Source organism: Rhinolophus sinicus, linkage group LG06, assembly GCF_036562045.2.
Source record: "Rhinolophus sinicus isolate RSC01 linkage group LG06, ASM3656204v1, whole genome shotgun sequence".
NCBI lineage: Eukaryota > Metazoa > Chordata > Mammalia > Chiroptera > Rhinolophidae > Rhinolophus > Rhinolophus sinicus.
This window is the reverse complement of record NC_133756.1, coordinates 151043190-151069973: the sequence shown is the minus strand read 5'-3', so window position 1 is coordinate 151069973 and position 26784 is coordinate 151043190. Positions and strand designations below refer to the sequence as shown.

Here is a 26784-nt window from a genome sequence, read left to right as displayed (position 1 = left end):
GTCTGGCCCAGCCATTCTCTACCTAGATGCATGATCTCGAGCAAGTCATTGCCTCTTCCAGCATATTTCCCCAATAGCTCGACTGAAGAGGTCACCAACAGCCCTTCCAGTTTTCTTATTCTATCGTTATTCTCTTCGGCCTCCCAATGATTTTTCAGTTTTCTCAAGTTTCTCACAAAATGGCGGACTAAACTTTTGTAAAGAGTGTCAACCAACTGTAGTGTTCCTTTTTCCATGAAGTAAAAAACTATATACTCAATGCTCTGTGGTCAACTTTCTAGCACTTATTATATGTATGCATTTACCTTTCTTCTTTCTGTACTTATTTTTACGTTTTTAATTACCATTGTCGTTCAATACTATATTTGTTTCAGACATACATTATAATGGTTAGACATTTATATAACTTATGAAGTGATTCCGATATGTCTTACATTTACCTTTCAATGCCTTTACTACCGAAAAGATTTTCCAGGGAATTCAGTTTAATGTCTCCAACAATCCAAAAAGTCTGAAGGTTCTAGAAGGCTTGGGTTCATTTTATCAGGCCTTCAAAATAACAAAACTACATTTTGGTCAACAGTGCCTAGAAATTAATTTTTCACTAGTACATCTTGGCCTTACCAATTAGCAAGGTTTTGCTGAAACTTCAAATTGGAAAAGTCTTTCTTACTACAAAAAAGTCTATTTGCAACACTTTTATAAAGATTTGGAATGAATAATAAATAACAAAAATTCAATTAATCTTGAAATGTTTATTAAATGTGGCAGAGTTGTTAGTTTCCTATAACAATTTCCTAAACCATGGATGAAAAAGGTCATTACCAATGCTACTCAAGGACATCTTTTTTATCTCACTGCATTTCACACTTTCAGAACTGTTATCCCAACCCTGCTATAATAATTTTGTAACCAGTCTTTATCTAACCAGCCTTGGTTTAACTTCAATCTAACCTTTTAGGTATGTCACTTGAAGTTTTTTATTAAAACAAAGAGGAAAAAGGTGTACAAATTATTTTGCAACACAAAACCAAAACACCCCACTCCCAACTAAAATATACCAGAACCTGAAGGAAAAAAATATTCATTCACTATACACATGTATTATTTATTGTGTACTCTCAAAGGGCTTATAGTTTAGAACAAGGTAATACATGCATACACATGCATGCTTACACACATGTATGGGCACACATGCACGCGCGCGCGCACACACACACACACACAGCAATGACTAATGGATAAAGTGTGAAAAAGCCAACAAGAAAGAACAAAACAAGCACTATCAGAGTTCCATAAGTACATGATTGCTTCCATCCGGAAGTTGCAAGGAAAAATTCATAAGCTGGACTTGGAAAAGTGAGTAGAACTTAACAAAATGAAACAGTGAGGAAGAGTGTGCAATAGAAGAGAACTCCAAGCAGTTGAAATCAACATTCAACAACCATTGAAACTACTAAATGTTTCTTCATAGGCAAAAACACGCAGAACTGGAAAGAAACGGGAAAGTACAGGCAGATCTAGGACCCAGTAAGTCACACAGGTGTATGTCCAAGGGAGGATACATAAAGCGCCACATTCGGAAAGGAGACCAAAAAAAAACATAAGAACATGATCCAAAGGACCAGTTTGATGTCTGTTTTGCATACACATTGGGAAACTGAAGTTTTTTGTGTAAGATATAAGGGATAGTTTAATTGGAGATTTTTCAGAAGATGTAACTTGCACCAGAGTGTAACTTTTGGTAGGGAGGCCAAATTATCAGGGGAATTTAGAGAGAGGCACTGATGGGAGAAAGACTGTGACGGTAGCTTCAGTAAGATACGGCAATTTCCTGTCTAGATATGGAGAGAAAAGCAAGATCTAGGACTCAAGAGACAACGGAGCAAACTGGCCACTTGCTGCCTTTGGCCCACTGGCATAATTTATTTGGCCCAGAGAATAAAATTGAGAAATGTGCATCAACCTTAAAAAAATTAAGAAACTTTACACAAGAAAATCTACATTTGGGGCTTTTTAGGTAAAATTCGAGAGAACAGGGCCCATGTGACTGAAGGGCGACAACTGTCTAAGTAGTCACCACACTATGTCAACCACAACTGATCACCAGATAACGTATGGACACGCATTACACACAGTCCACTTCACTCGTTTACTTTATCTGCGAGAGACATCTGAATTTGCCATCCTGATTTAGAGGCTGGGTGACTCTAAAATTAGCAAAAATAAGGAAGTCCGAAACATGTTGGGGAGAGTAGAAGAGATGAATTTTAGACATGCTAGCTAGGATTGAGATCTTTGATAACCATCCAGAAAGGAATATGCAGTAAGTTATTAGAAATTTGAGAAAAAAGTCTGCGAGAGAGAAGATGTGTATAGATAGATAGAAATAAGAATTACCTCACAAATAAAAATGATAGCAAATATAATAACGATACCAGATAGCATTTATATAGCATGTACTATTTAAATGCCAGATACTTAGGACAATATCTGGCATCTCACACCCATTAACTCATTTAAATTTATTTCAAACCTATTATTATCCAAATTTGACAGATGAGGAAACTGAGGCACACAGAAGTTAAGGTAATATAGCTTGTAACTGACAGACCTGGGATTCAAAGCAGGCAGTCTGGTTCCAGAGTCTATACTATGAGAATTTCTTCCTGAGATTTTAATCTGTATTTTGTTTTTAGACGAAATAATTTCACTTTTTGAGGTGAGAAGACTAATGTTTTCTAGATTTATCCCTAATATTTCCTAGATTTGTAACTAATACCTTAAGAGAATATAGAAAGAGAAGATAATCCCCCCAATACATTATCCCTTAATCTCAGAAAACACTGCAATACTTTACTTAATAGATATTTTCATTCATTTAACAAATATATATTAACACTATGTGCAGACACTGTTCTAGGTGCTTCAGATACATAAGTCAACAAAAAAGACAGATCTTTGCCTTTATAGGGCTTCCATTCTAATAGGGGTAGACAAACAAGAAACACAAATAAATGAGCCAAGTGTACAGTATAGGAGATGGTGACAACTGCTATGACAAAAAGGACAAGCAGAGCAGGGTAACGAGGATCAGAAGTGGGTGGGGAAGGAAGGATTGAGTTTCAAGGTAGCAGGGAAGCTTTCATAGAGAAGGCTGTATTTGAGCAAAGACTTGAAGGAAGTAAGAAGAGTTAGCCCTGTGGATATGAGGGGGAAGAGCATTCAGGAAGAGGAAAGAACTAAAGGCCCCAAGGCAGCAATGCCATGCATTCGAGGAAGTTAAGTTAACAGAAGCATGTTCAAGAAACGAGTGTGCCTAGAAGGGAGAGGAAAAGTGGGCAGAGATGAGGGCAGAGGTAAAAGAGGGCAGAAGGCATGTGGCTGAAAGCCTTGTCAACCACATGAAGAATTACAGACGTTAACTTGAACAGGATGAGAAGCCTTGGAGAGATCCAGGCAGACGATCACTTGATCTGACATGAACTTCTCAAGAATCCCTCTGGCTGCTGTGTGAGAATCGATTGTAGGGAAGCCATAGTGGAATCAAAGACAGACAGGAAGCAGTTATATCGAGGCAAGAAATTTCACTGCCTTCCAGCAGAATGGTAGAAGGGATTGGACTCTGGATATTTTCAAGTTAGCAACAATGGCATTTCCTAATAGACTATCTACGGAGAGAGAGAAGAGGGGTCAAAGGTAACTCTAAGGTTTTTACACACATAACTGAAAAGCTGCACATAACCAACTTTTTCTAAGTCCATCGTATCTTAGGTTCACCAAGGAGAACATTTATTTCACGGAACCACTTAGCGTATCTTTTCACAAAGCAAAGAATTCTCCTGCAGCAGCAGCACTTCATTACCAGCCAGTTGATCTGCTCACAACTTCAGATTTCCAATAGTATGTCTGCCGAGTAAACTACATTATTTCTTGGTTTCAACAATCCTTTTCACCAAATAAGAGTAATTGGTACCAATAAAGATATTCTTAAATATATGTTACTTGGTATCCATAAAAACACTCAGAGGACTACACTAGAAGCTCATTTACATCTCATTTCCTTGTCATAATAATTCTGAAAAGAATCAGTTCTATTTCATATTTCAGGCAATTATGCTCAGAGGCTAAGGATCTTTGCCCAAGGTCAAACAGCTTAACAAGCAGCAAAGTTCACCCATGCTGCACTGACTCCAAAGCCAATCTAGTTCTATCATTTCCCAATATAATACTCTTGAGAGGCAGTGACTGTTCAAAATCTTAAGTTTTCTAGGTTTCCCTCCCTTCCCCCAATGACTAGATCATTTAAATAGAAATAACTTCATTTAAAGGTGATAAAGGTAACTTCAGAAACTGGATCATCTCCCTGGGATTGGCAGTTAGAGGGCAAATGCATTGTTTCACTAGACAAAATGAAAAAATAAAACAAAGCATTCCCTGATACAGATTTGTGGCAGGCTTCACAACCATCACACCACAGTTTCACAGAGTGACCTTGAGAAAGCAATTATCCAGTGTCAGGGTCCATTCAACCACATCCTATCACCCAGTCTCTGGTAAGAGTAGGACTTCCCACGCCATAGTGATTAGATTTTTCCCTCAGGGAGAAATGGTCTCTGAAAGATGATAACTAGGAAATGCCCAAAAGTGCCCTCCCTTATAACAAAGTATGAATGCACTTTAAAAAAAACGGAGGGGGGCAATTTTAACTGAGATTGTCTTAATAACTTGCACTGATATATCTCTGTGGCAATGCAAGGACTTCAGGAAGACCACAGAAACAAGGAATTGTTTAAAGTTGCAATTCGACATTTCCCTTCTGCTTAAAATGCCCTCAATTGTTTCCCATGTTCTTAAACAGGATACATTAAACAGCCCTGCTTGCTGGTCCCTTGTTCCCACTCCACCCCCATCTTACATCATGCCCACCCTTTTTTGGCTCTCGTCACTAGGCCTTATTCTATGAGGGCCCTGACCTATCCTGCCTTAGGAGCCTCGCACCTGTGGTTCCCTCTGCTCTTTCTCCTCCTCTTCACTTCCTGTCATATCTCCGCTCAGGCATTGCTTCCCCAGGGCAGCTCTCTCTGACCTTCACTTACAAGTTCTCATAGAACCAAGCACATCTTCTTTCCACCATTAATACAGCATAGTTCATTTATTTGATTACTGTTGCCCAACCCATTGGTCTATTTTAAAGTCTGTGATCAGGGGCCGGCACAGTGGCTCAGGCGGTTGGAGCTCCATGCTCCTAATGCCGAAGGCTGCCAGTTCGATTCCCACTTGGGTCAGTGGGCTCTCAACCACAACATTGCAGGTTGGACTCGACTCCCACAAGGGATGGTGGGCTGCGCCCCCTGCAACTAACCATGGCAACTGGACCTGGAGCTGAGACCTCCACAACTAAGATTGAAAGGACAACTTGACTTGGAAAAAAATCCTGGAAATACACACTGTTCCCCAACAAAGTCCTGTTCCCCTACCCCAATAAAAAAAAAATACACTCTAAACTTTAAAAAATAAAATAAAGTCCGTGATCAGCACTCAATAGTATTTTTGGTGGAGGATGGACAAATGAGTTAGTGTTGTATCACACTCTACCAAGCACAGCAAAGACTGCATACCCTGCCTCCCAGTCTTAAATTAATCTACCCCAGAAGACATGGATGCAAATTACTATAATATTCTTATTTTCACTAAAGATTAAAAGAGAAATGAAATAAAGAATCCACTGTGCTACAGACTGGATTTATGTGCTATAAATTTCATATGTTGAAATCTTAACTCCCAGTGTAATAGTATTAAGAGGTGGGGACTTTAGGAGGTGATTAGGTCATGAAAGTGGAACCATGGGATGAGTGCCCTTATAAAAGGGACTACAGAGAGTTCCCAGGTGCCTTCTGTCATGTGAGGACACAGTGAGAACTCTGAACCAGGAAGCAGACCCACACCAGACATCGAATCTGCCAGCACCTTGATTTTGGACTTCCCAGCCTCCAGAGCTGTGAGAAATAGTTATTTAAGCCACCTAGCCTACAGTGTTTTTGGTATTGTGGCCCAAAAGAATGAAGACTCACTTTAAAAAATTTTTTTTATCTTATCCTTATCTATAAATGACGTTTAATGACATTGGAATTGATCTTACCCATGTATCCTGAACTGATAGATTTCATTATCTAAATCTTTCAACCATTTTTTTTTTCTGAAACTGAAATTATTCTCAATTCAACCAACCAAAACAAACAAACAAAAAATTAGTTTTGAAGCTCAATACTCAGTTGCAGTAGCAATGGTAATCTGTTTTCTGAAGATGCAATCACCTAGATATTAACTTTTTCTTACTAAGCCTTATCTCATCAATTAGCTTATTAGTATATAACGCTACTAAGGCTAATAATATTACTAATAATTTATCATTTATAAATATATATAATGTATAGTAATAAGTTATCAAGCATTTATGTGCCAGGCACTGTACTCTCTGTTTGACACAGATTAAGTATTCTCATTTACCCTTCACAACAATCCTATGAAACAGGAGCCAGTATTATCCTTATCTTGTAGATGAGGAAAGAGAGGCTCAGAGGTTTACTACCTTACTCAGTGTTACACTGCTGGTAAGTAGAGCAGCTAGAATTCAAGTCTAGGTTTGAGTCTCCACTGTCTCAGGTTTGACCTCTACATAAGAAACTTAGTATTGCACAGAAAATAAGAAGAACAGAAAATTTTTTTAAAAGCTTTTTAAAAAAGATTTAAAAAAAAATTTTTTTTTAATCTTTTAAAAAGATAAATCTATGTTTAGTGGCTGGAACACTTCAAGCATTCAATAAATGGTAGTTATTAATATTCTTCTGGGTTTGCCAATTTAAATAATTAACATTTCATACATAATTCCTTAAATCGTGATACCTCAAAATCTGGTTAAAGAAAGGAACCTACTGTCAATGGGCCCTGGTTACTCAGGTACCCTTCAACCATCTGAGGTAACTAGACCAATCCTTTGTAGTTATACAGTGTAAAAAGAGAAATTACACACATCTGATCCAGAGAGTCCTTTGATTTTTTTGGAGCTTACCAAGCACTGCCAGTTTTGATGAATAGCTTTTCTATAGCAGAACCCCATCAGCCCACGCCCTTTTAAAATCCTGAAAGTCTTTGGAATAGTACAGGGTCAAATGAGCTCCAGCAGCATCAAAGCTGCAAAATCTTACAGATCTGCTAATGTAGATGGGCAGAGGGCAAACTGCAGAGGTGAAGACCCTTGGAAAAATCTAAACTCACTCCACAGAATATTATTCAGCAATAAAAAGAAATGAAGCACTGAAACATGCCACAACATGGATGAACCTTGAAAACACTGTGCTAAAGCCAGTCACAAAAAACTTCGTATTGTAGGATTCCATTCCTACGAAATGTCCATAATAGGTATACGCATATAGAACGTAGATGAGTGGCTGAGTAGGACTTAAAGGAGTTGGGGTTAAGATTGGGTTTGGGGAGTGACAGCTAATGGGTGCAGTCTTTGTTTTAAGAAGGGTGAAATGTTCTAAAATTAGATTGTAATGACGGTTGCACAGCCCTGTAAATATAAAAACCTTGAATTGTACACTTTAAATGGGTAAATTGTGTGCTATATGAATTATATCTCAATATAGCTATTTTTAAAATCTAACTCTTTAACTGACTAGTGGATCCTTTACCCTTTCCTACCTAGAGAGATATCCTCTCCATTAAAAACTAAAAATAAGAGCTCGGAGGGCTGTCTCAAGTTAAAAGCTATAAAATATCTTGGCTTTGGAAGTATACTTAACTTGCCTTTGCATCTATCATCTCCAGTTTATTTCAGTATCAGTCATTTTAGATAAACTCCAATGATTGCCAAATATCTACGCAAGGATAGATAAATGCAAATTTTATCTATGCTCAAACTAAATCATTCTTGATTGCTCCACAGCAATGACTGTTCTCTATTTAGTACAAACTGACCACCTTTGTTAGCATCTTCTTTTGATTACTTGCCACAGTGACCTTCAAACAACTGAAGCTCCACTTTCACAGGATCTCTTTGTTCTCCTAAGAAATACAGGAAGTATCGCATAACAATGACAGGCCAAACAGTCTTCCCTACTAAATTGGCTAAACCCATCTGCCAGGGACCTGGTGAAACCACTGTAATTCACTGAGTGGGAATGTTATTGGAGCGTACTTGGGAAGAGATGATCTCGCTCTTGATTAGGAGATGGAGATAAACTAGAGTATGGGGCAAGCAATGGATGGTCGTAAAAACCTAACTAGACTAAGGAATCTGTGGTCTGGAATATTTTTATTGATTGCAAAGCATGCCTGTATTTCAGGGTTTTTCCAAGCTTTGGTTTTTAAGTTTAGAAGAGGTTTTATCTGATCAATGGGCCAGTCATTGTGGGAAAAGACAAAAAAATGTGGACCCACAGTCCCTGCCTCTCAGATTCTGAAATCTGAGGAGGAAAAACGAAACATAGTCACATGAAGAGATTTAAGAATAACAAGAATACAAAATACACTATTAACTCAACACAAATGACTATGTAATACTTAAAATATTTAATTGATATGGAGAGGAAGATGTCAAATCAACGGTACGTACTAGAAAGTAGGCAATGCCTCCCTAATACGTACTGCCTGCTACTTGCTTTTATTCAAAGTTTGCACATGATTAAGTAAGCAATTCTATAGGAGAGAAAACTTATTAGTACTGTTTATTGACAAAATTAATTCTGGACTCTTAACTTTGGTCGAACAAATTAGCCACTTATTTTTAATCACAATTTAATCCTATTTATTCAAGTATCATCTCTGCTGGTTTGTTTTTCAAAGTATTTCAGTTCACCTGTCCAGCTGACACAAAGAACCTGTTTAAGATGAGCTACTCTTAATGTTCTTTGTTTTTCAAAGATTCCCTGAATTTGGAGGGATAACGGAAGTATTTTAAGATCCAGGCTACCACATACAAGCATGTAGGGTAATGTTACAAATAACTTGATCATTTCTTATGCTTAAGTACTTAAAAAAGAGAATTTTTCCAACAATCCAGGGTAAACTGAACTCAACAATATTTCATTTTATGACACTATGATCCTCTCTGCTATATCCCAGTGTTCTAGTTCAAATTTCATCTCTTCATTTTTTAAACATTTCCCTTAATTAATCAAAAATCTTTCTTCTGGCATCAAATCTTTTCAATACAAGTATTACTTACAAAATGACAATGTCACATACTTGACTTTTACTATGGACTCATAGAGATGACTTGGACCATTTTAGTTATTAGCCACTATGGTCAATTTTAGATATATTTTTAAAAGCTACTAACATCCGTCTTTGCTTACAAATTACAAAACTTCATCTTGATATATGATTTCCCAAGACATGGAGTCTTGTGTAACTATTTCAAAAGTCCAACAAGTTTTCCAACCCTCACAACCAAGAACTTGGGCAAGCCAATTGTGAAATTGTAATCCTGATTATAATCAAGTTGAACACTTGCTTTCTCAAAGAGTATTTTTTTAAAAGGTTTTTTTAAATTAGTCCTATGTTAAGAGCTGCTTCACATCGTGGACAGGGCTCTTATATATCCATTCCCTACTTGAGAGTTTTCTTTATACTGCTGCCCCAAAAGGGTATTAAAATGTTTCTGAATGAATAAAGAATATGGAGTAATATTATTTGTGTACCTTACTTGAGCCTAGTCTGAAAACAACCCAAACCACCCCAAAATTCAATAAAATGCTCTAAGTGAGCATTCAAATTATAAAACAGCAGAATAATCACATCAGAGAATGACCACAGCGTATCACTTGGCTTAAAATAAAATAAAATTAAAAAAAAGTAAGAGAAGCGAAAAATAAAGGGAAAACAAAAGCAACAATAAAGCAGAAAAATAAAACCAAGCGCAAAACTTCCCTGCAGGTAATTTTCTCAACTTCTCCAATCTGACCTTTCTCTTCCATTTTTAAAATCCTCCGACTGGATGGAACAAGAGCCATTTGTTTAGCTCGCTCTTTGTGGAGATACTTTTTCCTACAAATGTCCTTCTACAAAAAGTATTTCTGATTTTTACATGAAGAGTTACTGTTTTGCAGAAGCAATAGTTCATGAGGACTCCAGCAGTTTAGCGAATATTTTCTTCTAAAGGTTTTGTAAATTACATGAAATTGGCTGAATCCAAGTAACTGGAGAGGTAAGTTTCCACAAAGCAGGAAGACTTCGGAAATTCTATGTCCTCTTCCTTCAGCCTCACCCCAAAAAAGCGAACGGAATGCTTTTCATCTTTAACACAGGGCCAGTATTCAAATCCAACGAAAATATTTTTAAAATGCTCAGAAGGGGTGAACAAAGGTGAGTAGAGTGTGACTGAGAAGGCAGCAGGACTGACTTCAAGCCATGAGCCCGGAATGGCTTAAAGGATACAAGCCCCAGAGAGTTCAGGCCAGATTTCTTCTTTAGATTCGCTTGAGTTGGGCCAGCAAAGTATTTAGCATTTAGAAACTACGAGTCTAGGCAAGCCAGAGATGGCTAAGGGGCTAGGCGGGTACGCAGGAGCCTCACGAAGGAGAGGGGAACAGGGAAAGGGAAGGCCATGCGCTGGGCCCGGAAGTGGTCAGCGCAGGCCAAGCCGGGCCGCAAGCCGCGCGACCCGCTGCGGGAGCGAAAAGACGGACGGCGCTGGATCCGACTCACCTGCCCATTCACCGAGCCCTGGTCCGACCCCAGGCTCGTGATCCAAACCCCAGACCCGAAGAGCCATGAAGAGCGAGCACGAGATGCGCAGGGCCAGGTAGGCCACGGTGCCCGCGCCCACCCAATACAGGAAACCGGCGGCAGGGAGAGCGCTCTCCATGGCTTTCAACCAGGCCTCACTACTTTCGTGAATGAAAAAAATCTAATGAATGGAACCTGGAAGAGGAACCGGCCGTGACCGTGAGGACAACTCTAATAGGCGCTGCTCCGGTACCGCTTTTGGCTGAAACCCCGCCCAGAACGCCATATCCGTGCCGCCATTGGTGATCTAGCTTTTCCTCCGCGCGTAGTGCGTCAGCTATTGGCTGACTCCAGTTTCACTGCCCTGCCCATGCCCCCGCCCCCGTGCGCACCCGGCCGTGTTTCCGTTCTAGGGAGACTGACTGCTCACCTGCCACGCCCTTAGGATTTCGGCACGTCTCAGCCTACGAGATAGCGCAGGTCTCTCATTGGCTGCCGCCGTCTGCGGAAGCCTGCACTCCAATTGGCCAATGAGACCCAGCCTGGTTTGAGCTCGGGTTTGAAGGGAGAATGAGATGAGAGAAGCTGCTGCTGAATAGCAAGATTGTAGTAAGAAATGGCCGTGGAGCTATGGTTTTATTTTCACCTCTTTATTAAATACTTCTATATCATTGTTAAATATGCTCTTATTGTTCCCATAAACTTTTCCGGATGAAGTCTGGCATCTCCTGTTTCTATGCCTTCCCCGCAGCACACCTTCACTCCGGTTATAGTCGCTTATTGTTTAAACAACATAGTTCGCAAAGTCTTGGAGTTCAAAGCAAATGATTTCATGGAGACAAGTAACTCATACACAAAGGCATAAGAGATGTATGACGAATGAAAAATATATTAACAGCTTGATGAACAATCAGTTCTGGAAAGGGCCGCCATGTTGTAACTGGGCCTTAAAGGATGACAGATTTTTCTTTTACTTTCTTTTTTTATTTCCTTTTTTTGTTGTTGGGGTGGGGGGATTGAGATGAAAGGAGGCACAAAAGTGTGCAGTCTAAGTAGAAGTATGGGAACTATTTCACCAAAGTTCCAGAGGAGAAAGACCACAAGGTAAGTTTAAGAAATTGTGTAATGCAATACAATGCTTCACACTTATTCTATCATCAATTTTTGTTTCCTTTTCTGGTATGGATTTGGACCCTTATAAGGTACCTAAAATTTTTTCTTTATTTCTAGAGAGATACCTCCCATTCTTTCTCCACTCTCTTTTGAGGAGTAGAGTGAAGAAATAAAATGGAGTCACGATAGTCAACATGACTACTAAAATCAAGTAGGTTGAGGCATGAGAAAACAATTCTATTCCTGTTTTAACTATCCTGGGAACTTAAACTGTTGAATTTTCCAGTCCTGTATCAATGCCTGGATATACCTCAAACCTCCAGATAACCCTCTGGTTAACCCCTGAAGGACTAAGGAAAGAATATTCATGTATCCAGACCATCTGGCATCTACTATCCAGACCACCAGTCATTTAGAGGATTATTATTTTAAACCAATCCAGAGGCTATGAATGCAGGACTGATTCTTCTTAAGAATATACTGTTTACTATAAGAACCCTTAGCTTTTCTTTCTTCTTTGAACACTGTGGGTATTGCCCAGTTGTGTTTCCAGTTTGCAAACTCTCAGACCAGTAAATACATCTTTGTCATTTATTTCTAGCCAAAGCCTCCAGACTCCTTTTGAGTTTGTTTGACATTTACCAAATTAATTAAGTGTAACCCTGAGGCTGTACTGTTCTTCATAAACTGATAACTGTCCAGCATAATTCAGCCATGTACGTTGAGCTGGCACCATATTTTATTTCAATGGAATTTGATACCTTTGGCTGAGGCTGCCTGTCCAATTCAACTAAAGTCCTACCATTCCTCTCCCTCAGCCTCTTCCTCTTGCCAAAATCTTTACCTACATACAACCCCAAATGTATACATCCCATTTCATTATTGCTCACCAACATAGGGCACTCCAAATATTAAGTCCCATTCACCTTAGGATAAAGTGGAAGGAGGGGAAGAGAGAGCTTATAAACTAAAAAGACATATTTTTGTTGCATTTGTATGCATGTCTATGCCCCCCACTAGAATTTATGACTATTGGGAGCAATATGCTATGAATCCATTGAACCTAGAATAGTGCCTGGGACCTAGAGACCCTCAATAAATGTCTGACAAGTAAGTAAAAGTGAAGATTCATTCATTCAACAAATATTATTGTTTTCTAATTATGTACCAGTAACGAGCTAGGTACTGGGTATACAATAGTGAGCAAATGGTCAGTTCATCGTCCTCATCCTACTCTGCCATTCAACCATGGGTGGCCACTGTTTTCCTCACCAGCTGCCCCTTCCTAGAGCCTTTAGCTATTCCCTCCTTTTGCTGGCCTCTAAATGATGCAATGCCCTTGGGCTCAGACCCCAGCTCTCTACTTCTCTACACAGTCTCCCTACATGATTTTATCCAGTCCCTTGGTTTTAAATATCGGCTGTAAGCTGATGACTTCCAAATGTCTGTGGCCGGGCTCAGATTCTGTTGAGGTGTGTGTGTGTGTGTGTGTGTGTGTGTGTGTGTGTGTGTGTATCTACCTGCCTACTCAACATCTCCACTCACATGTAAAATAAAAATAAACATCACGAACTAAACATTTTCAAAACAGAACTCTACCAGCACCACACACACACCTCTCTTATTCCCATCTCTATTAAAAGCACCACTATTTACCCACTTTCTTCTAAGCTCTAAAATTTAGGGGTCAACCTTGACTCTCTTTTTTTCCATTACATTCCCATGTCCAATCCGTCAGCAAGTCTTGTTCACTCTCCCTCCAGAATATATCTTAACTGAACACTTCTCCCCACTACTGTTACTGTCAACCTCATCCAAACCACAAGCATTTCTTGAGTGGAGTACACCAATAGCCTCCTAACTGGTTTCCCTGAAGGCTGTCTTGGGGATAACTCTCCAGGCAGGAACTAGAGTGTTTATTCTTTAAGTAAATTAGATATTGTTTCTTCTGCTCAAATCCCTTAAGGACATTATATCACATTATGATCTATCCGGGCAGCCAGATAGATCATTAGGGTACAACGCGAGCTCTGAACAATAGGGTTGCCTGTTTGATTCCCACGTGGCCGTGAGCTGCGCCCTCCATAACTAGATTGAAGACAGTGAGCTGCCCCTGAGCTTCCGGAGGGGCGAACAGATGGCTCAGTTGGTTAGAGCGCGAGCTCTCAGCAACAAGGTTGCTGGTTCAATTCCCACATGGGATGGTGGGCTGCGCCCCCTGCAACTGAAGATTGGGCCTGGACTTGGAGCCAAGCTGTGCCCTCCACAACTAGATTGAAGGACAACAACTTGGAGCTGATGGGTCCTGGAGAAACACACTGTTCCCAAAATAAAATTTAAAAAACAAGAAGAAAGTCCTCCTAGCGTACCTGCCCTCACCTCTCCAGCAGCATCGAGCCCCCTCGCCTGTGCTCACTTGATTTTATCCACACTTCCTGCAGTTCCTCAAATAAGTCAAGTTTATTCCGGTCTCAAAGCAGTTCTACTTCCTGATTCCTCTCCCTGGAATCCCTTGCGCCCTATTTCACAAGGCTCACCCCTTCATATATTTAGGCTTTTGCTCACACATCCTTCCCCTTCAGCGTTTTTCTCTGACTGCCCTGCATAAATATTCCAAATAGCCTCCTCTACTTTACCCTGTCACTACTTATCCTTTTCTCCTAATTTGTTTTTCTTATAATACTTAATGCTTTCGAATTGTTTATTTGGTTTTAGTCCACCTTCCCAATAGAATGTAAGTTCCTGAGGCCAGTGACCTTTTCTTGTTCACCACTGTGTCTTCACCTAAGATGTGCACCTAAGACTACCTGACACTTAGTAAGTACAGGTAACCCCCATGTAACACACATTTCTATAACACGGTTTTGCTCTACCACAGTTCGAGAATTGGGGAAATCCTTTGTACAACACAGCGTCCTAGAACAGTTTCACTCTAACACAGTTTGAGAATTAGAGAAATCCCCAAACTACACGGAGAGTAATAAGAGCTTTTAAGAGCAAAAGATACCTCATTTGAAAATTTTCATTCAAGCATGGATGTATCAGATTTGACTGCAGAATTTTAAAATTTAAATCCATTTTATTCATGGAGTATTAAATTGAGAGGATGAAGATATCTTGTCAAAAAGAAAACGCCCTTGGTTTAATGGTTCTTAGTAGCAATGACACAGAAAACATTTACTACATATTAATATGTTATACTTTTGGTGAAAATTGCTTTAATAAAGATATTTCTCTTAATTATAAAAATATGATAGTATGTTTTTTTTAATTTTTGGAACCTAACCCCCTTTTTTGTACTAGTCCTTTGTTTCGTATAACACAGATTTGCATAACACGGCATTTTTAGGAACCTAACGACCATGTTATACGGGGGTTACCTGTATGCAAAAAAACCTGTTGGATGAATGAATAAATAAAAACAATCTAATGGGAGAGAGAGAGACATCCAACTAATTATATGACAAAAATTGTAATAAATACAAAGAAGAAAAGAATAGGACTTAAGGAAAGAAGATAAAAGGAGGACCTAATTGGATGGGAAGAGGAGACTTCCCTGAAAGGCCTTCCTAAGGAAGTGGCATTTGAGCTAGAAGCTAAGAATAAGTAGAAATTAATCTGGCAAACAGTAGGGTAGGGTTGAGAGGAGAGAACAGCAAGTACTCATCAACGGTTTTGGTTTTGAAAAATGCACATATGCACCTCTAGCACCTACAGCATCTGACATAAAATTAAACAGCATACAAAATAATTGTTGATTTTGATTTTTTTTTTTTAAATAAATAAGGACAGCTACCCTAGAAATGGACTTTCCATTGCTGTTAGAATTCATATCGAATGTTATTTTTAACTAAAGAAATACTGAAAATTAAACCATGTCATTTTGGTATAGATTCTTTTTCTATGAAGTTTGGGTACTAGTTATGCAACTAACAGGAATAATCTTTATTAAAAATGCATGCTTTTATTCTGATCACCTTATAGCCTTCTTTGAGGAATAATAACTATTCTGTTGACTAAAAGAAACAACAGTGGCTTCACAAAGTGAAGTGGTATGAACCAGAGTTAAGCTTTTTGGGGTTCAGATAGTTACACACTTCTGGAATTGAACACGTTGTTGTCTCTGGTTAAATTTTATGAACCACTGAAAACTAATGTATACAAGAACCTGTAATGATGGCCTACTCCGATTCAGCATTATTCTGCGCCACAACTTAACATATAGACCGGGGTTCCTACAAATCGACAGAGCCATGCTAACCAAACATATGAAACTTTTAATAGCTCTCCAAAGAGGAAGCAACACTAAAACTTTTGACTTTGGTGTCAGGTAAATCTGGGACCAGATCCCAGTTCTACCTCTTATTAGCTGTATGATCTTGTGTGGTTTTAGTACTAAACATTCAAATTCTACATCTGTCAGGTGGGAGATTATTACTGAAGCATTTAGCAATGACTGGCAGATAGATATTAAGTGTTCAGTGAGGTAGGTACTACTCTTATCCCCATTTTAAAGATGAAGAAACTGAAGCTTAAACCATTTAAGTAACTTTCCTATGGACGCATACAGAGTAGGAAGCCATTGAGATTTCAACTAAAAAAGGTGTGATGATGAAATGATATCTCAAGAACTAGCCAAAGAAGGCAGCATAAAAAGGTTAAGGGAGAGTAGAAGAGTCTCTAGAAACACATCTGCTTGTTACACAAATAACATACTCAGAAACAACCACGTTGGATTTCAGTCTCATTTATTTAAAAGATTTAGAGCTCAGAATAGTCTTGAATATGGAAAAATGTGAATCAACCATATTGTATCATATTAGTATACAAACATTCCTATTTAATTTTAAATTCACTTTCAGTACTTCCATAAATAGATTTTCAGGTCATATTTTCATGATGAAATCAGGAATAGTTCAATGACAAGAAAGAAAATTCCATAAATAGGGAATGTCACAGAATTGAAGAATTTTTTTAAAATACCAGTGGAATAGAGCTGAATCCTTCATTTGGCTGTACAATAAAACTTACATATTTTTAACAGTCTGGTCTTCTATCTCATCTTCATTTAAACATAGCTCAAAAATATTGCACTTCTTTAAATTCAGTTGAGAAGGTGTTCAGTCCTGTGTTAAAAAAAAAAAAAATAGTGCCATGAGGAACAAGCCAATTTAAAATAAACTGAAATTTTTGGCATTAGAAATTGTGAGGTTTTCCAAAAGGTTAATATTTAATTTCTTTAACAAACAATGTTACCATACAAATGAACATTAGTATTTATTATGCTTCAATATTGCAATATCATTTTCAAAGTGACTTCACATACATTATCCCATTCAAACATCACAATAACACCCCCAGTTTTCCAACAAGGAAACAAACGCTTTAAGATGAACTTCTTCCCTAAGAACCACTCTGGTGCAGTTGGCCTGGTTTTAAAACCAAGGTGTCTGCACTCAAAATCCAGGGCTCTTTCTACTTTGTAAGAGAACTTAAGCTCACATTTAATAGACTCTTCTGTAAACATACAAAATTGAAACTGGTCATTTTGAAACAACTGATTAAAAATATAATTTTAATATGTTATTTTTTATTTGCAAAAGCTCACATAAATGAAAAAGTATCCCATCCTCATTTCCTATTCCCACTAATCACACCTGGCAATTTGGAGTACATTCTTCCATTTCTTTTTCTGTGTAAGTATAAAACTATATGATGTATACAACATACATGCACACACTTTTTAAAAAATAAAAGCTGTGATAATACAAACATAACCTAACAACTTTCTCTGTCCTATCAATATACCATTAAAAACACCATAGTGAAATCTCGATATATCAATATTGTATATTAGCTGGATTTCTTTATTTCACCAGCTGATGTAATAATTATGCCAACAGCCTTACCCAAAATACTCTCTTGAAAAAAAAAAGTGCCATTGTGAACACACAGATTTAAAACTAGGTGGAAGGGAAAGTAAACTGATGTTTTAGCAACATCAAACTTCCAGCCAAAAACAACAAAATTTTAGGGTGGTTATGCAAGCAAACTTCAGGTAAATAATAAAGGGGGAATTTCAGAAGTTTTTCTTCCCCTGAATGCTTACTTTGAGTGAACTCAAGATTTGCTATCTTTACTCTTATTTGTTTCCTAAACTTTCCAGCTAGTTTAATTTCTATTGCTTTTGCTTAGTTCTTTTCTTTCTTACCTTTATTATATTTGGAAGTATATTTGATACATACAAAAGATTATATAAAATACATGCATTAGTTATAAAGAGTCATGTAATGGAAAACTGACAACTCACCACCCAACTTAAGAAACAAAATCCAAGAACCTAATCGACCCTATCCTCTGGAGGGGGATGTTATGTATCATTCTACTGCTAAATGTTATGTATCATTTACTGCTTTTAAATATATAAAGTATATATAGTATAAATAATAATAAATACCCTACATATATATTAAGTATATATGTCATCACAAATTTAAATGAAATAGTATATTGTTAGTTTTGCGTATTTTTGAACTCAATAATCATAATAAAGCAATGCTGGAGTATGCAACTCTCCTCACACACCCAGCCAACCCCAGGACCAAGACATTCATTCCCCCATTTGCAGAGAGTGCTAGTTACTGAGGGCTCACAGCTGCGTCCCTGTTCAGGTATTGTCCTTGACCAAAGGGACTTGCTTTGCCCCCTCTCCACAAGTAGCCTGACTCCAATGCCTCATTGATACAGGAATACAAAGGCTGGCCCATTTATCTCAATTATGGACCTCTCGGAAAGGCCATCCTAGCCTCAGAGCTCCCCGTGGGATATGCTGAGCCTTCATTACAACTGCATTGCAATTCAATCTCTCCCTCAGCTTAACCCCGCTTCCCTCCCTCCCTTACAGATGCTCCGCAGAGCACATCATAAATAAGTGCCTTCCAAGCAAATCTCAATCTCAGCATCTGTTCCCTGGGAAACCTGACTGTTTGGGGTTGAATAGTGTCCCCTCCAAAACACATGTTGACCTCCCGATCCCCGGGCACCTATGAACGTGAACATGGCCTTACTTGGAAACTGAGTCTGCAGATGTAGGTAATCAAGTTAAAACGAGGTCATACTAAATTGGGGTGGGCTTTGAATCCAATTACTGTGTCCTTATGAGGAGAGGGCCTCAGACGGAGAGACAAAGGAAAGAAGGCCATATGAGGGGCAGAATATGGTGATGCAGCTACAAGCCAAAGAATGCTAAGGATCGCTGAAAACAACCAAAAGCTAGGAAGAAGCAAGAAGGGCTTCTTCCCTAGAGCCTTCAGAGGGAGCCTGGCCCTGCCCAAACCTTGATTTTGGACACTAGCCTCCAGACTGTTACAGCAACACTAAGGAACACATGCATGGACCTAAGACACATACTTGAGTAATCTTCTGGGACGTGGTCTTTTTACTCATCGTATTTCTAAGAATAAATCATGTTGTTTACCGTTTCGACATATTAATAATATATGCACAAAAAACTATTCTTTTTAAATGATTATGCCTTTGTTTTGGGGTACAGTTCTATTACATTTGTTTTATTTCTAATTTTTTTGAGAAAATTTTCTATATATTAGGTTGGTGCAAAAGTAATTGCAGGTTTTGCAATTATTTTTAACCTTTTACACCACAATTACTTGTGCACCAACCTAATACATTTTTAAATTCATTACGTATCTATCTTTGTACGTGTATATGTGTATGTTAGGTAGAATAATGACTCTCCCAAAAAGATATCCATGTCCTAACCACTGGAACCTGAGACTGTTACCTTATATGTATGACCACATATATGATGGTCTAATTATGTTAAGGACCTTAAGATGGGGAGACTATCCAGGTAAGCCTAATCTAATTGCTTGGGTGCTTAAAATTGGCAAACCTTTCCCAGCTTTAGTCAGAAAGAGAGATGTGACTATGGAAGAATAGTCAGGAGATGCAATGCTTCCGGCTTTGAAGACAGAGGAAGGGAGCCAAGTGAAGTAGGCGGCTGAAAAAAGCAAGGAAACAAATTCTTCCCTAGAACCTCCAAAAGGAACACTTTGATTTTAGTCCAGTGAGTCCCATGTTGCAATTCTAACCTCTAGACTATCAGAAAATAAGTGTGTTTCTTTAAGCCACTAATTTGTGGCAATTTGTAACAGCAACAAAACTAATACTAATGGGGTGTGTGTGTGTGTGTGTGTGTGTGTGTGTGTGTGTGTAAGAAAGCACACCTGGCTCTGGCCCCTACTCTCCTCTCGTTTTTCACTACACTCAAGCCATAAGGGCCTCCTCTATACTCTTTAAAAAACACCAAGGCCCATCCTACACCAATCATACTTGAAGCACTGCAGAGGTCTGTTTGTCTTATTCACCAGTGTAGCCCTGGTACACATAGAGTTGGCTCTCAATAAGCATTCATTAAGTGAATTAATGGATTATTATTGGAGAAGGAAAAGCGTAAAAGTTAGTGGCTTATTTTTCAACTACCAGTTGAAAAATAAAATCATTCACAGTTTTAAAACTATATAGCATATCAGTTGGGTCTACTTTTTTCTGAAATGATAACTCCTGGATTTTTCCTTTATAGAACCAAGAATTGAAATTGTATAACAATGGAAAGAAGCCACACTTTATTGTTTCACTTAGCCCAGATCAATTTCTTTAGTACTCACAGGTGGGAAAAGCAAGCTGTTAAAAATAGTGTGTTAAAGCACGATTAGTTGGTTCCTCTTTGTCATGCTATTCGGACTTGTCTGGGAGGCCTACCAACTTCATTGTCACCTCTTACTCAAGAGTAATTGGATTTTAGGAAAACTACCTCAAGTTACTCAGTTACAGGAGGCGTTGAAAAATGAGAATACTGGTCATACCTCTGTGAAACAGATACTATTTAGTGAACTGTGTTCACATTATCTATATAGAGGATCTAAAATTTTCCTATCTCTAACCCCCTTCTAATTTTGCATTATGAGTATTTTAATAAGCCTCCCCAAAACGTTCTTTGAAACAAGATAAGAGAGAGTGGAGAAATCAATAGCCTCCCTTTCCTAGCCCCCAGGGTATTGAGGGAACTGACAGAAGAGCATGTTGTAAAGCTGAAGAGTTTAGGAAAGAAGAAAGAGCAGCATGACCAGAGTATAAGGGAAGTATAGGGAGGAAAGGGAATGAAGGAGGTGAGGTCTCAGGTGGCTAGTGGCTGCATACAACCCCCTCACCTCCTTGACCTACAAGAAACTACCTTAACTTCTCACTCCCACATCCATGTGTTGATCAGGGTTTGGCCAACATAGGGTGGCATCAGCTGGGCTTTCATCCAAGTCATGGGCTGGGCTCCTCTGCTCTGCTTTTCAATCATCTGGGATCACCCAAGTCAGAAAAATAACTCTAGGCAACTCATTATCATATATATTGCAAAATATTTCCTCAATAGAATCTTCTTTTTCGGTAGTGTAAGGAAAAGAACAAGTGTTCGTTCGGTTGTGTGACCTTGGACAATTCTGCTATTTAGTTAGCTCACATGTAAAATAGGGATGGCAAATAATGTCTACCTTTCAAAGAAGATAGATGACAACCAAGAAACCTGAGGGACCCATTGGATTTATACTTCCAGTGGATTGTTTGCTTCACTTCATCGTCATGGATAGTAGTTATCATCATTAAACATTTTTCTTTGCCAGTTAGTTCTTCACGTGGAAAAAAGTATCTAATTTCCCAATGTTTGTTTTTCAACACCACCAAGCAATTAAATTAAATCTGACACTACCTACCTAAAGATCGCATCAAATCCCACAGGCTTAGTCCCACAAGTCCACGTTGTTACCTGTGCTTTTGACCCACTGGATCTTAACTGGAGGTTCCCCCGACTCCCTCCTTGCGTTTTATTCATTGGCTAAAGAGGCTCACAGAATTCAGGAAAAGTTTACTTACCAGCTTACCATTTTATTATAAAAGGCTACAATTCAGGGACAACCAGATGGAAGAGATGCATAGTAAAGTATGTGGGACAGAGTGTGGGACTTCTGTGCCCTTTCCAGGCACACCACCCTCCCAGCACTTCCACATGTCCATCAACCTGAGAGCTCCTGGAACCCCATACTACTGGAGGGGTCATTACATAGGCACAATTGATTAAATCATTGGCCACTGTCAATTGATTCAACTTCCCACCCCTTTCCCCTCTACTGAGGTGTGGGGAGGGGTGAGACTGAAAGTTCCAATCCTCCCATCATGGTTGGTACCCTATCCTTAGGAGCTTTCTAAAAGCCACCTCATTAACATAAACTCAGATGTGGTTGAAAGGGGCTTGTTGTGAATAACATCTTTCAGTTTTATCGCTCTCGAGCTATTTCAAGAACTGATTACAAAACAGCAAATATTATAACAAGTGATGCTCCCGTTGCTCTTTTTACTTAGGAATTTCCAAGGGTTTGGGGAGCTGTGAGCCAGGAACAGCAGACGAAGAACAAATATATGTTTCTTATTATAAATCAAAACATCACGCACTTTTTAAATTTGCATTTTTTGAGGCTGAAATTTTCTTCATATGCTTATTTGCCATTCGTATATATTCTTTTGCACACTTACTGTATCATTTGCTTACTGGTATATTTATCTTTCTCATAATGATTTGTAAAAGGTCATTACAATGTTGTTTGTATAAGGTTATTAACCCTTTTCAAAATGCACTTAGCCTTTTATTATGGACAATTTCAAGCATATAAAAACATAGATAGAATAATATAATGAACTCCCACAAATAATAAACTTCCATAACTATCAATGCATATCCATTCTTGTCTCAGCTATACTAATATCCACTTCTCCTCTCCTGAATTATTTTGAAGCAAATCCCAGAAAACATGTAATTTTATCTGTAAATATTTTAGCATGTATCTCTAAAATTATAATGGCTTTTTCTTTAAATATATTTTTTAAGAAGGGTGCAGCTCACAGTGGCCCATGTGGGGATGGAACGGGCAACCTTGGTGCTACTAGCACCACACTCTAACCAACTGAGTTAACTGGCCACCCCTAATGGCTCTTTTTAAACCATAATACCAGGGTGGCCGGTTAGCTCAGTTGGTTAGAGTGTAGTCCTAATAATACCAAGATTGCCAGGGTTCAATCCCCGCATGGGCCAATGTGAGCTGCACCCTCCTTTAATACTGCTTTCCCCAAAATAAGACCTAGCCGGACAATCAGCTCTGATGCATCTTTTGGAGCAAAAATTAATATAAGACCCGGTCTTATTTTACTATAAGACCCGGTCTAATATAATATAATATAATATAATATAATATAATATAATATAATATAATATAATATATAATACTGGGTCTTATATTAATTTTTGCCCCAAAAGATGCATTAGAACTGATGGTCCAGCTAGGTCTTACTTTTGGGGAAACACGGTACCAGTATCCCACCTAAAAAAATTAATAATAGTTCCTTTATATCATCAAATATTCCCAAATTTTTAATTTTCTTATGTCCTTTAAAAAAAGGGTCTGTTTGCAATTGTTGATATGACAAATGTGCTTTCAGTTGAAGCACCTCTAAATCAAGTATCCCTGGAAATCACACACCACATATCTTTTTTCTCTTTCAAACTTTCAAGCATACATACATAGAAGACTCATCAAGTAGAGAACATTTTGATGAACAGGAAAAGCGAACAAGAAAGCAGGATTACATGAAAAAATATGTTTACTTTGATTAAGTCAGCTGCAAAAATAGAGAACTAGCTAACAATGAAAAGAACTATTGGAAGTGAGTTGCTGAAAACAGATGTAAAATCAGTAACTAGACACACTACAAATAAAGAAATCATCAGAACATGTACAAACCAAGTCTATTTAGGAAACAACATTCCACTTTCTGAATACCACAGGGAGAAAAAAAGAATATGTGACTCTCCTAAAGGTGAAATACATAGCTTCCTTCTTGGAGCATAACACAACAAACTGGTCTTGATTTATAGTTGGACATAATGGAAAAAAACTGCTCATGGCTCCATCTAATACCTGTAGTAGATGAAATTCAGAGGGAAAGAACAAAATGTGGGTGCAAATGACAATAGTTCTTTGACATCGATCATCTGGAAATAAAATTTGGAAACTCTAGTTTCAGGTGGGGAGAAACAACCTATATGCATGACACAAGTAGTTATAGGGTTCTGTTTTCTATTCTCAATCCATCCACTGTCTCTTAGATATTCCTCCTTTAGAATGGTCTTATTTACAACTATATCCTGCATTTTATTATATGTGTATACGTGTTAATGAGGATGTGAATGAACACTCTCTCTGTAAGTTCTTTAATATGGATCTCTCTTTAGTCTGGTTTGTAGAGAGACCAAAGAGCCCAGTTTTAATTTCCGTAAATTCCTCATAAATAAGCTGCTTATACATCATTTCATGAATGAGATATTTTAATCATTAAAATGGGAATTTTAAAGACTTCCTTCCAAAACTGAGAATATTTCTTATTCATATAAAATGTTTAATAAACTGAGCTTTAATAAACATAAAAGACCCTGTTTATAGAAACCCAGTTAATTGCACATTTGTAGTGAAAACAACAACAAAAAAATTTGTGGGGGAAAAAAAAAAATTTGTGGACAAGACTATAATTTTTAACTACAGGTTTTCAAGTATATATAAAACATAGTTTAAAATGTTTGAATACTACTACCAACAACATTTTTCTACTTTACTGTCAAAAAGTTAACTGATACTGCGATGGCAGATGGCTCAGTTGGTTAGAGCGTGAGCTCTGAACAACAGAGTTGCCAGTTCAATTCCCACATGGGATGGTGAGCTGCGGCCCCTGCAACTAAAGGTTGAAAACGGCAACTGGACTTGGAGCTGAGCTGCACTATCCACAACTAGTTGGAAGGACAACAACTTGGAGCTGATGGGCCCTGGAGAAACATACTGTCCCCAAATATTCCCCAATAAAAATTTATATATACAAAAAAAGTTAACTGATACTGAAAAATATATCTGATTATTTTAATAATTCTTTCTCCTGAAACAGCACTCCCTTGCTGTTTTAGGGTCTGTCAGAATCGGAGGTACAAAGTTGGAGATCTCTAAGTTAATCCATTTTTCTTCTAATCATGAAGTGACAATTTCAGGACACAAAGATAGAGATGAATCAAAGGATTTCACAGGTCTTTTATTCCCCATTGAGTCTCTGTTCACACGCTATTCAGATGACCATTTTACCTTCCCTGCTTCAAGGTGGGAATATTCAATAGTCCAAGTGTTCCTGAACTCCTGCTCTGGGACTGATCGGCCAGTAAATCCGAAATTTTACCTGCAGGCCATAGATGGGATGAGATATTCTGACTGCTTCCACATCCCAGGAAATGTATTGAGGGTACACTACGATATACTGTGATTGTTGAACAATTTTGCTCGTTGAAATCTTATTTCAACTCTCTTCTGATTTGAGATACAAACACACAAGTGTCCTCTTATCTAATTTAGGGAGATAATAAATCAAAGCTAAGGGCATCAGTTTGGGGCTTTGTAAGTATCTGTCAATATCCCACAGGGTATATATAATCCCTTTTTTATAATAAAAGGAAATGGAGAAGTTGGCCTACCTTGTTGCTAAAGAATGTTGGTCTAAAATTTTAATCTCTTCCACTTCCATTGAGAAGAAAAAAATACATATGGAGGTAACAGATTTTCAGATCTCATTTGCATAATAGCACAAAAATCCCACTTGCCCTTCATTTATCAGTGAGATAGTGAACAATTTTTTATTCTATTCACTGCTCATTTCAAAATAAAAACAAAAGCAAAAAAACTAGAGTACATACTATATTGCAACCTGCTTTTACTTAAAATAGTAAACATTTTTCCAAGTTATTTTTTCTATATGTTTAATGGCTCGATAGATTCCATGTATGAATGTGTCATAGATCAAAACAATATTCTGTTCCTGAAACTTTAGCTGTTTTAAGTATTTAGCTATTCTAAATAATGCTGAAATAAACACTAGTATATTTTATACGCATTTCTGATTATTTCTTTATATTTAATTCTTAGAAATGCAATACTGAGTTAAAAGGCATCAATACTTTGTCTTTTTCTTAGTCTACTTTTTTGGGGATAAGGTAAAATTCACAAATTTTCATTTTAGTGTTTAATGATTTTGATCATGTTGTCAAACAAAAATGTTACCATGTAATGTGAACCAAAAAAAGTGGGGGTGAGGGGGATGGGCTGTAAAAAAGAATAAAAAGCATCTCTTTGCGCTAAAAAGAGTTGCAACCTGGAAGACGCAGATTCAGGTGGCAACCCAAACTGCTTTGGAGAGAACAAAGAAAGGCAGGTTTGTAAAGGCAAAAGCACACAATGGAATTATTTCATGCAAACGGGATAGCCCTGGCTAGGTTCACAGGGCTTGGTTAGTCCTAATATGCAAACAAGGGAAGAGGTCAAGTCCATATGTCCACAGTTGTTGTTCCAGGATGTTTATGTCTTGAGCTGAGTTTCCCAACAGTTTAGCACTTGAAAAGAGTTGCATGAGTCTTCAGGTTTGCATGAGGTCTTTCACAGCCTGAAACTGTCTGGAGGCTTACAGTGATGGGGAGGAAGGCAAAGGAACTGCTGGAGGAAAGAGGACTAAGACAAGGGAGTTCCAAGTCTAGGTGGTGTGCCCAAGCAACAGGGCAGGGAGTCTCCGCATCTGGGCTTTGAAGGGCAGCAGCAAAGCCTTGGGGCCCTTATGGCCCAGGGCTTATTTTATCTATTCCTGGTAGATGTGTGGTTAGGTTCCCCAGCGTCTACAAAGCAGGCAGGTTCTAAATGGCTAAAAATTCAGTTATTTAGGCTATTTATAAAATAATGGGAAGTATCAAAACTTGAGTTTGTATTTTGAGCTAAAAGGTCTCAATCTGTAGTGAAG

At 38.2% G+C, this 26784-nt stretch overlaps 1 protein-coding gene and 1 long non-coding RNA gene across 10 annotated transcripts in view; both read right to left on the bottom strand.

The window, feature by feature from the left end:
* Positions 1 to 11002, bottom strand: part of HSD17B12 (hydroxysteroid 17-beta dehydrogenase 12) — a 137136-nt gene extending 126134 nt beyond the window's left edge. Inside the window, exon 1 of the mRNA XM_019746448.2 lies at positions 10714 to 11002. Within this exon, the coding sequence (XP_019602007.1) occupies positions 10714 to 10873 (160 nt within the window). The 5' untranslated portion in view covers positions 10874 to 11002. The remainder of the gene's footprint in view (positions 1 to 10713) is intronic.
* A 5576-nt stretch (positions 11003 to 16578) lies between these two features.
* LOC109455119 (uncharacterized) overlaps positions 16579 to 26784 on the bottom strand; it is a 103291-nt gene continuing 93085 nt past the window's right edge. For all 9 annotated transcript variants that reach the window (XR_002138570.2, XR_002138573.2, XR_012497571.1 and 6 more), the window contains one exon: positions 16579 to 16973. This is a non-coding gene — a long non-coding RNA (uncharacterized LOC109455119). The remainder of the gene's footprint in view (positions 16974 to 26784) is intronic.